This window comes from Oncorhynchus tshawytscha, unplaced genomic scaffold (assembly GCF_018296145.1).
Source record: "Oncorhynchus tshawytscha isolate Ot180627B unplaced genomic scaffold, Otsh_v2.0 Un_scaffold_6295_pilon_pilon, whole genome shotgun sequence".
Classification (NCBI taxonomy): domain Eukaryota; kingdom Metazoa; phylum Chordata; class Actinopteri; order Salmoniformes; family Salmonidae; genus Oncorhynchus; species Oncorhynchus tshawytscha.
Genome location: NW_024609803.1, coordinates 135,001 through 152,064, shown reverse-complemented (window position 1 = coordinate 152,064; position 17,064 = coordinate 135,001). Strand labels below are relative to the sequence as shown.

Below are 17,064 nucleotides of genomic sequence, written 5' to 3'. Positions count from 1 at the left end.
CTTGGGTGGCCCCTCTCTTCGGACACTTTGTCAGAGTCCTTTGCTGGCCCCTCTCACGAGACACTTTGTCAGAGTCCCTGGCTGGCCCCTCTCTCCAGATACTTTGTCAGAGTCCTTGGCTGGCCCCTCTCTCCGGACACTTTGTCAGAGTCCTTGGCTGGCCCCTCTCTCCGGACACTTTGTCAGAGTCCTTGGCTGGCCCCTCTCTCCGGACATTTTGTCAGAGTCATTGGCTGGCCCCTCTCTCCGGACACTTTGTCAGAGTCCCTGGCTGGCCCCTCTCTCCGGAACTTTGTCAGAGTCCCTGGCTGGCCCCTCTCTCCGGACACTTTGTCAGAGTCCCTGGCTGGCCCCTCTCTCCGGACACTTTGTCAGAGTCCCTGGCTGGCCCCCTCTCCAGACACTTTGTCAGAGTCCTTGGCTGGCCCATCTCTCCGGACACTTTGTCAGAGTCCTTGGCTGGCCCCTCTCTTCGGACACTTTGTCAGAGTCCTTTGGCTGGCCCCTCTCACGAGACACTTTGTCAGAGTCCTTGGCTGGCCCATCTCTACGGACACTTTTTCAGAGTCCTTGGCTGGCCCCTCTCTCCGGACACTTTGTCAGAGTCCTTGGCTGGCCCCTCTCTCCGGACACTTTGTCAGAGTCCCTGGCTGGCCCCTCTCTCCGGACACTTTGTCAGAGTCCTTGGCTGGCCCCTCTCTTCGGACACTTTGTCAGAGTCCTTGGCTGGCCCCTCTCTCCGGACACTTTGTCAGAGTCACTGGTTGGCCCCTCTCTCTGAAACTTTGTCAGAGTAATTGGCTGGCCCATCTCTCCGGACACTTTGTCAGAGTCCTTGGCTGGCCCCTCTCTCCGGACACTTTGTCAGAGTCCCTGGCTGGCCCCTCTCTCCGGACACTCTTGTCAGAGTCCATGGCTGCTCCCTCTCTCCGGACACTTTTTCAGAGTCCTTGGCTGGCCCCTCTCTCTGTACACTTTCAGAGTCCTTGGCTGGCCCCTCTCTCCGGACACTTTGTCAGAGTCCTTGGCTGGCCCATCTCTCCGGACACTTTGTCAGAGTCCTTGGCTGGCCCCTCTCTCGGACACTTTGTCAGAGTCCTTGGCTGGCCCCTCTCACGAGACACTTTGTCAGAGTCCCTGGCTGGCCCCTCTCTCCGGACACTTTGTCAGAGTCCTTTGCTGGCCCCTCTCTCCGGACACTTTGTCAGAGTCCTTGGCTGGCCCATCTCTCCGGACACTTTGTCAGAGTCCTTGGCTGGCCCCTCTCTTCGGACACTTTGTCAGAGTCCTTTGCTGGCCCCTCTCACGGACACTTTGTCAGAGTCCCTGGCTGGCCCCTCTCTCCAGACACTTTGTCAGAGTCCTTGGCTGGCCCCTCTCTCCGGACACTTTGTCAGAGTCCTTGGCTGGCCCCTCTCTCCGGACACTTTGTCAGAGTCCTTGGCTGGCCCCTCTCTCCGGACATTTTGTCAAGTCATTGGCTGGCCCCTCTCTCCGGACACTTTGTCAGAGTCCCTGGCTGGCCCCTCTCTCCGGAAACTTTGTCAGAGTCCCTGGCTGGCCCCTCTCTCCGGACACTTTGTCAGAGTCCCTGGCTGGCCCCTCTCTCCGGACACTTTGTCAGAGTCCCTGGCTGGCCCCCTCTCCAGACACTTTGTCAGAGTCCTTGGCTGGCCCCTCTCTCCGGACACTTTGTCAGAGTCCTTGGCAGGCCCCTCTCTTCGGACACTTTGTCAGAGTCCTTTGCTGGCCCCTCTCACGAGACACTTTGTCAGAGTCCTTGGCTGGCCCATCTCTCCGGACACTTTGTCAGAGTCCTTGGCTGGCCCCTCTCTTCGGACACTTTGTCAGAGTCCTTTGCTGGCCCCTCTCTCACGGACACTTTGTCAGAGTCCCTGGCTGGCCCCTCTCTCCGGACACTTTGTCAGAGTCCTTGGCTGGCCCCTCTCTTAGGACACTTTGTCAGAGTCCTTGGCTGGCCCCTCTCTCCGGACACTTTGTCAGAGTCACTGGTTGGCCCCTCTCTCTGGAAACTTTGTCAGAGTAATTGGCTGGCCCATCTCTCCGGACACTTTGTCAGAGTCCTTGGCTGGCCCCTCTCTCCGGACACTTTGTCAGAGTCCTTTGCTGGCCCCTCTCACGAGACACTTTGTCAGAGTCCTTGGCTGGCCCATCTCTCCGGACACTTTGTCAGAGTCCTTGGCTGGCCCCTCTCTCCGGACACTTTGTCAGAGTCCTTGCTGGCCCCTCTCACGGACACTTTGTCAGAGTCCCTGGCTGGCCCCTCTCTCCAGACACTTTGTCAGAGTCCTTGGCTGGCCCCTCTCTTCGGACACTTTGTCAGAGTCCTTGGCTGGCCCCTCTCTCCGGACACTTTGTCAGAGTCACTGGTTGGCCCCTCTCTCTGGAAACTTTGTCAGAGTAATTGGCTGGCCCATCTCTCCGGACACTTTGTCAGAGTCCTTGGCTGGCCCCTCTCTCCGGACACTTTGTCAGAGTCCCTGGCTGGCCCCTCTCTCCGGACACTCTGTCAGAGTCCATGGCTGCTCCCTCTCTCCGGACACTTTGTCAGAGTCCTTGGCTGGCCCCTCTCTCTGGACACTTTGTCAGAGTCCTTGGATGGCCCCTCTCCGGACACTTTGTCAGAGTCCTTGGCTGGCCCATCTCTCCGGACACTTTGTCAGAGTCCTTGGCTGGCCCCTCTCTCGGACACTTTGTCAGAGTCCTTTGCTGGCCCCTCTCACGAGACAGTTTGTCAGAGTCCCTGGCTGGCCCCTCTCTCCGGACACTTTGTCAGAGTCCTTTGCTGGCCCCTCTCACGAGACACTTTGTCAGAGTCCCTGGCTTGCCCCTCTCTCCGGACACTTTGTCAGAGTCCTTGGCTGGCCCCTCTCTTCGGACACTTTGTCAGAGTCCTTGGCTGGCCCCTCTCTTCGGACACTTTGTCAGAGTCCTTGGCTGGCCCCTCTCTCCGGACACTTTGTCAGAGTCACTGGTTGGCCCCTCTCTCTGGAAACTTTGTCAGAGTAATTGGCTGGCCCATCTCTCCGGACACTTTGTCAGAGTCCTTGGCTGGCCCCTCTCTCCGGACACTTTGTCAGAGTCCTGGCTGGCCCCTCTCTCCGGACACTTTGTCAGAGTCCTTGGCTGGCCCATCTCTTCAGACACTTTGTCAGAGTCCCTGGCTGGCCCCTCTCTCCGGACACTTTGTCAGAGTCCTGGCTGCCCCTCTCTCCGGACACTTTTTCAGAGTCCTTGGCTGGCCCCTCTCTCTGGACACTTTGTCAGAGTCCTTGGATGGCCCCTCTCTCCGGACACTTTGTCAGAGTCCTTGGCTGGCCCATCTCTCCGGACACTTTGTCAGAGTCCTTGGCTGGCCCCTCTCTTCGGACACTTTGTCAGAGTCCTTTGCTGGCCCCTCTCACGAGACACTTTGTCAGAGTCCCTGGCTGGCCCCCTCTCCGGACACTTTGTCAGAGTCCTTGGCTGGCCCCTCTCTCCGGACACTTTGTCAGAGTCCTTGGCTGGCCCATCTCTCCGTGTCAGAGTCCTTGGCTGGCCCCTCTCTTCGGACACTTTGTCAGAGTCCTTGGCTGGCCCCTCTCTCCGGACACTTTGTCAGAGTCCTTGGCTGGCCCATCTCTCCGGACACTTTGTCAGAGTCCTTGGCTGGCCCCTCTCTCCGGACACTTTGTCAGAGTCCTTGGCTGGCCCCTCTCTCCGGACACTTTGTCAGAGTCCTGGCTGGCCCCTCTCTCCGGACACTTTGTCAGAGTCCCTGGCTGGCCCCTCTCTCCGGACACTTTGTCAGAGTCCCTGGCTGGCCCCTCTCTCCGGACACTTTGTCAGAGTCCTGGCTGGCCCCCTCTCCAGACACTTTGTCAGAGTCCTTGGCTGGCCCATCTCTCCGGACACTTTGTCAGAGTCCTTGGCTGGCCCCTCTCTTCGGACACTTTGTCAGAGTCCTTTGCTGGCCCCTCTCACGAGACACTTTGTCAGAGTCCTTGGCTGGCCCATCTCTCCGGACACTTTGTCAGAGTCCTTGGCTGGCCCCTCTCTTCGGACACTTTGTCAGAGTCCTTTGCTGGCCCCTCTCACGGACACTTTGTCAGAGTCCCTGGCTGGCCCCTCTCTCCGGACACTTTGTCAGAGTCCTTGGCTGGCCCCTCTCTTCGGACACTTTGTCAGAGTCCTTGGCTGGCCCCTCTCTCCGGACACTTTGTCAGAGTCCTGGTTGGCCCCTCTCTCTGGAACTTTGTCAGAGTCCTGGCTGGCCCATCTCTCCGGACACTTTGTCAGAGTCCTTGGCTGGCCCCTCTCTCCGGACACTTTGTCAGAGTCCTTTGCTGGCCCCTCTCACGAGACACTTTGTCAGAGTCCTTGGCTGGCCCCTCTCTCCGGACACTTTGTCAGAGTCCTTGGCTGGCCCCTCTCTTCGGACACTTTGTCAGAGTCCTTGGCTGGCCCCTCTCTCGGACACTTTGTCAGAGTCCCTGGCTGGCCCCTCTCTCCGGACACTTTGTCAGAGTCCTTGGCTGGCCCCTCTCTTCGGACACTTTGTCAGAGTCCTTGGCTGGCCCCTCTCCGGACACTTTGTCAGAGTCACTGGTTGGCCCCTCTCTCTGGAAACTTTGTCAGAGTAATTGGCTGGCCCATCTCTCCGGACACTTTGTCAGAGTCCTTGGCTGGCCCCTCTCTCCGGACACTTTGTCAGAGTCCCTGGCTGGCCCCTCTCTCCGGACACTTTGTCAGAGTCCATGGCTGCTCCCTCTCTCCGGACACTTTTTCAGAGTCCTTGGCTGGCCCCTCTCTCTGGACACTTTGTCAGAGTCCTTGGATGGCCCCTCTCTCCGGACACTTTGTCAGAGTCCTTGGCTGGCCCATCTCTCCGGACACTTTGTCAGAGTCCTTGGCTGGCCCCTCTCTTCGGACACTTTGTCAGAGTCCTTTGCTGGCCCCTCTCACGAGACACTTTGTCAGAGTCCCTGGCTGGCCCCTCTCTCCGGACACTTTGTCAGAGTCCTTTGCTGGCCCCTCTCACGAGACACTTTGTCAGAGTCCCTGGCTTGCCCCTCTCTCCGGACACTTTGTCAGAGTCCTTGGCTGGCCCCTCTCTTCGGACACTTTGTCAGAGTCCTTGGCTGGCCCCTCTCTTTGGACACTTTGTCAGAGTCCTTGGCTGGCCCCTCTCTCCGGACACTTTGTCAGAGTCACTGGTTGGACCCTCTCTCTGGAAACTTTGTCAGAGTAATTGGCTGGCCCATCTCTCCGGACACTTTGTCAGAGTCCTTGGCTGGCCCCTCTCTCCGGACACTTTGTCAGAGTCCTGGCTGGCCCCTCTCTCCGGACACTTTGTCAGAGTTCTTGGCTGGCCCCTCTCTCCAGACACTTTGTCAGAGTCCTTGGCTGGCCCATCTCTCCGGACACGTTGTCAGAGTCCTTGGCTGCTCTCTCTCCGGACACTTTGTCAGAGTCCTTGGCTGGCCCATCTCTCCGGACACTTTGTCAGAGTCCTTGGCTGGCCCCTCTCTCTGACACTTTGTCAGAGTCCTTGCTTGCCCCTCTCACAAGACACTTTGTCAGAGTCCCTGGCTTGCCCCTCTCTTCGGACACTTTGTCAGAGTCCTTGGCTGGCCCCTCTCTTCGGACACTTTGTCAGAGTCCTTGGCTGGCCCCTCTCTCCGGACACTTTGTCAGAGTCCCTGGTTGGCCCCTCTCTCCGGAAACTTTGTCAGAGTCCCTGGCTGGCCCCTCTCTCCGGACACTTTGTCAGAGTCCCTGGCTGGCCCCTCTCTCCGGACACTTTGTCAGAGTCCTTGGCTGGCCCCTCTCTCCGGACACTTTGTCAGAGTCCTTGGCTGGCCCCTCTCTCCGGACACTTTGTCAGAGTCCTTGGCTGGCCCCTCTCTCCAGACACTTTGTCAGAGTCCTTGGCTGGCCCCTTTCTCCGGACATTTTGTCAGAGTCCTTGGCTGGCCCCTCTCTCCGGACACTTTGTCAGAGTTCTTGGCTGGCCCCTCTCTCCAGACACTTTGTCAGAGTCCTTGGCTGGCCCATCTCTCCGGACACTTTGTCAGAGTCCTTGGCTGCTCCTCTCTCCGGACACTTTGTCAGAGTCCTTGGCTGGCCCCTCTCTCCGGACACTTTGTCAGAGTCCTTGGCTGGCCCATCTCTCCGGACACTTTGTCAGAGTCCTTGGCTGGCCCCTCTCTCCGGACACTTTGTCAGAGTCCTTGCTGGCCCCTCTCTCGGACACTTTGTCAGAGTCCTTGGCTGGCCCATCTCTCCGGACACTTTGTCAGAGTCCTTGGCAGGCCCCTCTCTTCGGACACTTTGTCAGAGTCCTTTGCTGGCCCCTCTCACGAGACACTTTGTCAGAGTCCCTGGCTGGCCCCTCTCTCCGGACACTTTGTCAGGGTCCTTGGCTGGCCCATCTCTCCGGACACTTTGTCAGAGTCCTTGGCTGGCCCATCTCTCCGGACACTTTGTCAGAGTCCTTGGCTTGCCCCTCTCTCTGGACACTTTGTCAGAGTCCTTGGCTGGCCCATCTCTCCGGACACTTTGTCAGAGTCCCTGGCTGGCCCCTCTCTCCCGACACTTTGTCAGAGTCCTTAGCTGGCCCCTCTCTCTGGACACTTTGTCATAGTTCTTGGCTGGCCCCTCTCTCCGGACACTTTGTCAGAGTCCTTGGCTGGCCCCTCTCTCCGGACACTTTGTCAGAGTCCCTGGCTGGCCCCTCTCTCCGGACACTTTGTCAGAGTCCCTGGCTGGCCCCTCTCTTCGGACACTTTGTCAGAGTCCTTGGCTGGCCCCTCTCTCGGACACTTTGTCAGAGTCCTTGGCTGGCCCCTCTCTCCGGACACTTTGTCAGAGTCACTGGTTGGCCCCTCTCTCTGGAAACTTTGTCAGAGTAATTGGCTGGCCCATCTCTCCGGACACTTTGTCAGAGTCCTTGGCTGGCCCTCTCTCCGGACACTTTGTCAGAGTCCTTGGCTGGCCCCTCTCTCCGGACACTTTGTCAGAGTTCTTGGCTGGCCCCTCTCTCCAGACACTTTGTCAGAGTCCTTGGCTGGCCCATCTCTCCGGACACTTTGTCAGAGTCCTTGGCTGGCTCTCTCTCCGGACACTTTGTCAGAGTCCTTGGCTGGCCCCTCTCTCCGGACACTTTGTCAGAGTCCTTGGCTGGCCCCTCTCTTCGGACACTTTGTCAGAGTCCTTTGCTTGCCCCTCTCACGAGACACTTTGTCAGAGTCCCTGGCTTGCCCCTCTCTTCGGACACTTTGTCAGAGTCCTTGGCTGGCCCCTCTCTTCGGACACTTTGTCAGAGTCCTTGGCTGGCCCCTCTCTCCGGACACTTTGTCAGAGTCCCTGGCTGGCCCCTCTCTCCGGACACTTTGTCAGAGTCCTTGGCTGGCCCTCTCTCCGGACACTTTGTCAGAGTCCTTGGCTGGCCCCTCTCTCCGGACACTTTGTCAGAGTCCTTGGCTGGCCCCTCTCTCCAGACACTTTGTCAGAGTCCCTGGCTGGCCCCTCTCTCCGGACACTTTGTCAGAGTCCCTGGCTGCCCCTCTCTTCGGACACTTTGTCAGAGTCTTTTGCTGGCCACTCTCACGAGACACTTTGTCAGAGTCCCTGGCTGGCCCCTCTCTCCGGACACTTTGTCAGAGTCCTTTGCTGGCCCCTCTCTCCGGACACTTTGTCAGAGTCCTTGGCTGGCCCCTCTCTCCAGACACTTGGTCAGAGTCCTTGGCAGGCCCCTCTCTCCGGAAACTTTGTCAGAGTCCTTGGCTGGCCCCTCCGGGCACTTTGTCCAGAGTCCTTGGCTGGTAATAAAACTTCTTTTCAAAAAGTTCTGTTACACGATATTCACTACAAAGTGCACTACTTTTAATGAGCTCGGTACAAAAGTCGTCCACTATATATATGGGAATAGGGTCCCATTTGGGACTCATTTATGTATTTCTAATAGACACCGGAGTAGGTACAGTAACTCTACATTAACACAACAGACTACAGGGACCCAGTCTGATAACTACATTAACACAACAGACTACAGGGACCCAGTCTGATAACTACATTAACACAACAGACTACAGGGACCCAGTCTGGTAACTACATTAACACAACAGACTACAGGGACCCAGTCTGGTAACTCTACATTAACACAACAGACTACAGGGACCCAGTCTGGTAACTCTACATTAACACAACAGACTACAGGGACCCAGTCTGATAACTCTACATTAACACAACAGACTACAGGGACCCAGTCTGGTAACTCTACATTAACACAACAGACTACAGGGACCCAGTCTGGTAACTCTACATTAACACAACAGACTACAGGGACCCAGTCTGATAACTACATTAACACAACAGACTACAGAGACCCAGTCTGATAACTACATTAACACAACAGACTACAGGGACCCAGTCTGATAACTACATTAACACAACAGACTACAGAGACCCAGTCTGATAACTACATTAACACAACAGACTACAGGGACCCAGTCTGATAACTACATTAACACAACAGACTACAGAGACCCAGTCTGATAACTACATTAACACAACAGACTACAGAGACCCAGTCTGATAACTACATTAACACAACAGACTACAGGGACCCAGTCTGATAACTACATTAACACAACAGACTACAGAGACCCAGTCTGATAACTACATTAACACAACAGACTACAGAGACCCAGTCTGATAACTACATTAACACAACAGACTACAGAGACCCAGTCTGATAACTACATTAACACAACAGACTACAGAGATCCAGTCTGATAACTACATTAACACAACAGACTAATTCATGTTTAGCTCCATAGAGAACGTATAGTAGCAGTGTTTTTGAATGAAGCAGAACTTTAAAGATGATCGTTTGATGACGTCTCTTATAATCTCAGTCAAATAATGTCTTTATCCAAAACAACTTTAATTTCAGCTTGATCTTCTACAATCAGCACCAGGGGACCTTTCATGGTGAAAACAGAGTTTGGTCTTTAAGGCCCCAAACATAGACAAATGTCAAATAGAAGTTAGATCGCAGCAAATCAGCATGATTTCTGTATAACTTATATATTTTCCATTATTAATGAGGTGGACAATAGTGGAGTCAGTGAGAGAATCAAAGACTCATATTCAGGAGAAGTCGCGTTGCGTGGGACTAAAGGGGTCAGAGAATGTCAGGGCAGCCTCAGTACCGCCACACATACGACAGCGTCAGTCACAGACCAGGGCAAAATGGAAGTCCTCCCCATTTAGCTTTGTGATCAATGTGTAGACTATTGTCTCTCGCTCCTTACTGCTGATTGGTGGCCTTCAGAGTTGTGTGTGTGTGTGTGTTTGTGTGTGTTTGTGTGTGTGGCCTGTCCTGTGCTGCTCTGTCCTTGTCTCTGTCTCGGTCTCTCTCCCTGTCTCTGTCCCTGTCTCTGTCTCGATCTCTGCTTCTGTCTCTGTCGCTGTCCCTCTCTCTCTCTCTCTCTCTCTCTCTCTCTGTCCCTGCCTCTGTTCCTGTCCCTGTCTCTGTCTCTGTCTCTGTCCCTCTCTCTCTCTCTCTGTCCCTGCCTCTGTCCCTGTCCCTGTCTCTGTCGCTGTCCCTCTCTCTCTCTCTCTGTCCCTGCGTCTGTCCCTGTCCCTGTCCCTCTCTCTGTCCCGGCCTCTGTCCCTGTCCCTGTCACTGTCCCTGTCACTGTCACTGTCCCTGTCCCTGTCTCTGTCTCTGTCTCTGTCTCTGTCTCTGTCTCTGTCCTGTCTCTGTCCCTGTCCCTGTCCCTTTTTCTGTCTCTGTCTCTGTCCCAGTCCCTGTCTTTGTCTTTGTCTTTGTCTTTGTCTTTGTCCTGTCCCTGTCTCTGGCTCTGGCTCTGGCTCTGGCTCTGGCTCTGGCTCTGGCTCTGGCTCTGGCTCTGTCTCCTGTCTCTGTCTCTGTCCCTGTCCCTGTCTCTGTCTCTGTCTCTGTCTCTGTCTCTGTCTCTGTCTCTGTCTCTGTCTCTGTCTCTGTCTCTGTCTCTGTCTCTCTCTCTCTCTCTGTCCCTGTCCCTGTCCCTGTCCTGTCTCTGTCTCTGTCTCTGTCCCTGTCTCTGTCCCTGTCTCTGTCTCTCTCTCTGTCTATGTCCCTGTCTCTGTCGCTGTCCCTGTCTCTGTCCCTGTCTCTGTCTCTGGCTCTATCTCTGTCTCTATCCCTGTCTCTGGCTGGGCCCTCTCTCTCTGACCCTGTCCCTGTCTCTGGCTGGGCCCTCTCAGTCTGACCCTGTCCCTGTCTCTGGCTGGGCCCTCTCTCCCTGACCCTGTCCCTGTCTCTGGCTGGGCCCTCTCAGTCTGACCCTGTCCCTGTCTCTGGCTGGGCCCTCTCTCTCTGACCCTGTCTCTGTCCCTGTCTCTGGCTGGGCCCTCTCTCTCTGACCCTGTCCCTGTCTCTGGCTGGGCCCTCTCAGTCTGACCCTGTCCCTGTCTCTGGCTGGGCCCTCTCTCTCTGTCTCTGTCCCTGTCTCTGGCTGGGCCCTCTCAGTCTGACCCTGTCCCTGTCTCTGGCTGGGCCCTCTCTCTCTGTCTCTGTCCCTGTCTCTGGCTGGACCCTCTCTCTCTTACCCTGTCCCTGTCTCTGGCTGGGCCCTCTCTCTCTGTCTCTGTCCCTGTCCCTGTCTCTGGCTGGGCTCTCTCTCTCTGACCCTGTCTCTGTCCCTGTCTCTGGCTGGGCCCTCTCTCTCTGTCTCTGTCCCTGTCTCTGGCTGGACCCTCTCTCTCTTACCCTGTCTCTGTCTCTGGCTGGGCCCTCTCTCCGACCCTGTCCCTGTCTCTGGCTGGGTCCTCTCTCTCCAGATGGCAGTCTCTGATCATTTATTGATGACCAAGTTCACAGAGTGGCACCCAGCTGCTGCATTCACACTCTCCAGGCCACCACAGCTCAGCTCAGCACAGCTTAGCAACCCGAGATGCTGAATTTATTCTGCTCTCTCCCACTCTCTCTCTCTCTCTCTCTCCCTCCCTCCCTCCATCCCTCAATTCAATTCAAAGAGCTTTATTGGCATGGGAAACATATTTTAACGTTGCCAAAGCAGGTGAAGTAGACAATATACAATAGTGAAATAATCAATAAATATTACACTCACACAAGTTACAAAAGAATAAAGACATGTCATATTATGTATATACTGTATACAGTGTTGTAACGATGTACAAATGGTTAAAGTACAAAAGGGAAAATAAATAAGCATAAATATGGGTTGTATTTACAATGGTGTTTGTTCTTCACTGGTTGACCTTTTCCTTGTGGCAACAGGTCACAAATCTTGCTGCTGTGATGGAACACTGTGGAATTTCACCCTGTAGATAATGGAGTTTATCAAAATTGGGTTTGTTTTCAAATTCTTTGTGGATCTGTGTAATCTGAGGAAATATGTGTCTCTAATATGGTCATACATTTGGCAGTAGGTTAGGAAGTGCAGCTCAGTTTCCACCTCATTTTGTGGGCAGTGAGCACATAGCCTGTCTTCTCTTGAGAGCCATGTCTGCCTTCGGCAGCCTTTCTCAATAGCAAGGTTATGCTCACTGAGTCTGTACGTAGTCAAAGCTTTCCTTAAGTTTAGGTCATGTATTCTGTCTCTGTGTACTCTCTGTTTAGGGCCAAATAGCATTCTAGATTGCTCAGTTTTTTTTGTTAATTCTTTCCATTGTGTCAAGTAATTATCTTTTTGTTTTCTCATTATTTGATTGGGTCTAATTGTGCTGCTGTCCTGGGGCTCTGTGGGGTGTGTTTGCGTTTGTGAACAGAACCCCAGGACCAGTTTGTTTGGGGGACTCTTCTCCAGTTTAACTTCTCTGTAGGTGGTAGCTTTGTTATGGAAAGTTTGGGAATCACTTTCTTTTAGGTGGTTGTAGAATTTTACTTCTTCGGGCTAGGGGGCAGTATTTGGAAGTTTGGATGAATGAGGTGCCCAAAGTAAACTGCCTGTTACTCAGGCCCAGAATCTACTCAGGCCCAGAAATGCATTTATTTGGTAGTATTGGATAGGAGACACTCTAAAGTTTCCAGTATGAGTATAGTTATGTTGAGTAAAAAATATCTGATATGGCAGGCAAAAACCCAAGGACCATCCATCCAGAATGTTTTTTCTCCAGCTCATCCTTGATTACTATGGCTGTCAATGGGAATATAAAAGGAATACCTCCCAGATTGCAGTTCCTAGGGCTTCCACTAGATGTCAACAGTCTTTAGAAAGAGTTTCAGGCTTGTTTGTTGAAAAATTAGCTAGAATTTAAAGTTTTAGTAAGTGGCTCCCATTTTGGCTGTAGTGTGTGTTGCGCGTTCCGGTGAGTGCGCGTACTTTGTTATTTGTCTCCGGTAATGGTCTCCGGTATTCTCTGTCTTAGAGAATACTGCCTATGGCAGCCTTTCTCAATAGCAAGGCTATGCTCAATGAGTCTCTCACTCTCTATTTCTTTTTAGACAGCCATGTTAGAACTAAGTGTACGTCCCAAACGGTATGCCATTCCCTACGTAGTGCACTACTTTGAACTGAGCCCTATGGGCCCTATAGAAGGAATAGTGTCCCACTTGGCACGTAAACTAACTGTCGACTTCAGGCGCAGAGTATGTGATTCCTTATGTTGCCAGATGTTATGAATTCCACTCTGCTCAGGGACTGACTGGAATGTACAGTCTCTGATGAAGGCAGAACACAGGACAGTGGAGCGTCTGTCTGGGTCCTAGGAATGTACAGTCTCTGATGAAGGCAGAACACAGGACAGTGGAGCGTCTGTCTGGGTCCTAGGAATGTACAGTCTCTGATGAAGGCAGACCACAGGACAGTGGAGTGTCTGTCTGGGTCCTAGGAATGTACAGTCTGTTGAATACAGACCACAGGACAGTAGAACGTCTGTCTGGGTCCTAGGAATGTACAGTCTCTGATGAAGGCAGAACACAGGACAGTGGAGCGTCTGTCTGGGTCCTAGGAATGTACAGTCTCTGATGAAGGCAGAACACAGGACAGTGGAGCGTCTGTCTGGGTCCTAGGAATGTACAGTCTCTGATGAAGGCAGACCACAGGACATTGGAGCGTCTGTCTGGGTCCTAGGAATGTACAGTCTCTGATGAAGGCAGAACACAGGACAGTGGAGCGTCTGTCTGGGTCCTAGGAATGTACAGTCTGTTGAATACAGACCACAGGACAGTAGAACGTCTGTCTGGGTCCTAGGAATGTACAGTCTCTGATGAAGGCAGACCACAGGACAGTGGAGCGTCTGTCTGGGTCCTAGGAATGTACAGTCTGTTGAATACAGACCACAGGACAGTAGAACGTCTGTCTGGGTCCTAGGAATGTACCGTCTCTGATGAAGGCAGACCACAGGACAGTGGAGCGTCTGTCTGGGTCCTAGGAATGTACAGTCTCTGATGAAGGCAGAACACAGGACAGTGGAGCGTCTGTCTGGGTCCTAGGAATGTACAGTCTCTGATGAAGGCAGACCACAGGACAGTGGAGCGTCTGTCTGGGTCCTAGGAATGTACAGTCTGTTGAATACAGACCACAGGACAGTGGAGCGTCTGTCTGGGTCCTAGGAATGTACAGTCTCTGATGAAGGCAGAACACAGGACAGTGGAGCGTCTGTCTGGGTCCTAGGAATGTACAGTCTCTGATGAAGGCAGAACACAGGACAGTGGAGCGTCTGTCTGGGTCCTAGGAATGTACAGTCTCTGATGAAGGCAGACCACAGGACATTGGAGCGTCTGTCTGGGTCCTAGGAATGTACAGTCTGTTGTATACAGACCACAGGACAGTGGAGCGTCTGTCTGGGTCCTAGGAATGTACAGTCTCTGATGAAGGACCACAGGACAGTAGAATGTCTGTCTGGGTCCTAGGAATGTACAGTCTCTGATGAAGGCAGAACACAGGACAGTGGAGCGTCTGTCTGGGTCCTAGGAATGTACAGTCTCTGATGAAGGCAGAACACAGGACAGTGGAGCGTCTGTCTGGGTCCTAGGAATGTACAGTCATTTCAGGCATTTCCATGTACAGAGTGTTGAAGGAGGAAATAGGACCCAGACAGACGCTCCACTGTCTTGTGTTCTGCATTCAACAGAGCCGACTGTGTGTGTGTGTGTTTGCTTGTCTGCGTGCGTGCCTGTGTGTGTGTGTGTGTGTGTGTGTGTGTGTGTGTGTGTGTGTGTGTGTGTGTGTGTTTGCGTGTCTGCGTGCGTGCCTGTGTGTGTGTGTGTGTGCGTGTTTGCGTGTGTGTGTGTTTGCGTGTCTGCGTGCGTGCCTGTGTGTGTGTGTGTGTGTGTGTGTGTGTGTGTGTGTTGTGTGTCTGCGTGCGTGCCTGTGTGGTGTGTGTGTGTGTGTGTGTGTGTGTGTGTGTGTGTGTGTGTGTGTGTGTGTGTGTGTGTCTGCGTGCGTGCCTGGGTGTATGTGTGTGTGTGTGTGAGACCCTTGCTGACCCCTGGCAGGATTAAAATTCAGCAGGGGCCTCCTGTCAACTTGTCCTCTACCCCAATATAATCTGTCTCTCTATCTCTCTCTCTCTAAATCACCAACACAGAGAGCTCTTACTCGTATGTATCTTTACGTTAGATCTGAGAGACTGACCAGTATGTCTTTTGAACTGAGACGGACCGGTATGTCTTTAGATCTGAAAGACTGACCTGTAGGTCTTTAGATCTGAGAGACTGACCGGTATGTCTTTAGATCTGAGACTGACCTGTATGTCTTTAGATCTGAGAGACTGACCTGTATGTCTTTAGATCTGAGAGACTGACCGGTATGTCTTTACGTTAGATCTGAGAGACTGACCGGTATGTCTTTAGAACTGAGACTGACCGGTATGTCTTTAGATCTGAGAGACTGACCTGTAGGTCTTTAGATCTGAGAGACTGACCGGTATGTCTTTAGATCTGAGAAACTGACCTGTATGTCTTTACGTTAGATCTGAGAGACGGACCGGTATGTCTTTAGATCTGAGAAACTGACCTGTATGTCTTTACGTTAGAACTGAGAGACTGACCTGTAGGTCTTTAGATCTGAGAGACTGACCTGTATGTCTTTAGATCTGAGAGACTGACCTGTATGTCTTTAGATCTGAGAGACTGACCGGTATGTCTTTAGATCTGAGAGACTGACCTGTAGGTCTTTAGATCTGAGAGACTGACCTGTATGTCTTTACGTTAGATCTGAGAGACTGACCTGTATGTCTTTAGATCTGAGAGACTGACCTGTATGTCTTTAGATCTGAGAGACTGACCTGTATGTCTTTAGATCTGAGAGACTGACCTGTATGTCTTTACGTTAGATCTGAGAGACTGACCTGTATGTCTTTAGATCTGAGAGACTGACCTGTATGTCTTTAGATCTGAGAGACTGACCTGTATGTCTTTAGATCTGAGAGACTGACCGGTATGTCTTTAGATCTGAAAGACTGACCTGTATGTCTTTAGATCTGAGAGACTGACCGGTATGTCTTTAGATCTGAGAGACTGACCTGTATGTCTTTATATCTGAGAGACTGACCTGTATGTCTTTAGATCTGAGAGACTGACCTGTATGTCTTTAGATCTGAGAGACTGACCTGTATGTCTTTAGATCTGAGAGACTGACCTGTATGTCTTTAGATCTGAGAGACTGACCTGTATGTCTTTAGATCTGAGAGACTGACCTGTATGTCTTTAGATCTGAGAGACTGACCTGTATGTCTTTACGTTAGATCTGAGAGACTGACCAGTAGGTCTTTAGAACTGAGAGACTGACCTGTAGGTCTTTAGATCTGAGAGACTGACAAGTATGTCTTTTGAACTGAGACTGACCTGTAGGTCTTTAGATCTGAGAGACTGACCTGTATGTCTTTAGATCTGAGAGACTGACCTGTAGGTCTTTAGATCTGAGAGACTGACCTGTATGTCTTTACGTTAGATCTGAGAGACTGACCTGTATGTCTTTAGATCTGAGAGATGACCGGTAGGTCTTTAGAACTGAGAGACTGACCTGTAGGTCTTTAGATCTGAGAGACTGACCTGTATGTCTTTACGTTAGATCTGAGAGACTGACCTGTATGTCTTTACGTTAGATCTGAGAGACTGACCGGTAGGTCTTTAGAACTGAGAGACTGACCTGTATGTCTTTAGATCTGAGAGACTGACCTGTACGTCTTTAGATCTGAGAGACTGACCTGTATGTCTTTAGACCTGAGAGACTGACCTGTAGGTCTTTAAATGTCATGAAATGTCTTAATATGTCTTTTAAATGTCTTCATATGTCTTGAAATGTCTTAAAATGTCTTTAAATGTCTTTAAATGTCCTTAAATGTTGTAATATGTCTTTATATATCTTTGTCTTTTTTCAGTGGGAGAAGAATGCAGTAGCTCTACAGCCAGCCCCAGTCCTCTCTGACACTAAGACAAGGAGCTACAGTAGCTCTACAGCCAGCCCCAGTCCTCTCTGACACTAAGACAAGGAGCTACAGTAGCTCTACAGCCAGCCCCAGTCCTCTCTGACACTAAGACAAGGAGCTACAGTAGCTCTACAGCCAGCCCCAGTCCTCTCTGACACTAAGACAAGGAGCTACAGTAGCTCTACAGCCAGCCCCAGTCCTCTCTGACACTAAGACAAGGAGCTACAGTAGCTCTACAGCCAGCCCCAGTCCTCTCTGACACTAAGACAAGGAGCTACAGTAGCTCTACAGCCAGCCCCCAGTCCTCTCTGACACTAAGACAAGGAGCTACAGTAGCTCTACAGCCAGCCCCAGTCCTCTCTGACACTAAGACAAGGAGCTACAGTAGCTCTACAGCCAGCCCCAGTCCTCTCTGACACTAAGACAAGGAGCTACAGTAGCTCTACAGCCAGCCTCAGTCACCCCACTGTCCTCACTGACACTAAGACAAGGGGCTACAGTAGCTCTGAGGCCAGCCCCAGTCACCCCATGTTACCTCTCTCACACTACCCAGAGTCCCCTCTCACACTACCGAGTCCCCTCTCACACTACCCAGAGTCCCCTCTCACACTACCCAGTCCCCTCTCACACTACCCAGAGTCCCCTCTCACACTTCCCAGAGTCCCCTCTCACACT

At 52.5% G+C, this 17,064-nt stretch overlaps 1 protein-coding gene across 1 annotated transcript in view; it reads left to right on the top strand.

The window, feature by feature from the left end:
• The window catches only part of LOC121845940 (leucine-rich repeat extensin-like protein 5), a 92,857-nt gene that overhangs the window by 54,689 nt on the left and 21,104 nt on the right, over positions 1-17,064 (top strand). The window contains exon 2 of the mRNA XM_042318335.1: positions 17,007-17,064. This exon is cut by the window's right edge and continues 564 nt beyond it. Within this exon, the coding sequence (XP_042174269.1) occupies positions 17,007-17,064 (58 nt within the window). The remainder of the gene's footprint in view (positions 1-17,006) is intronic.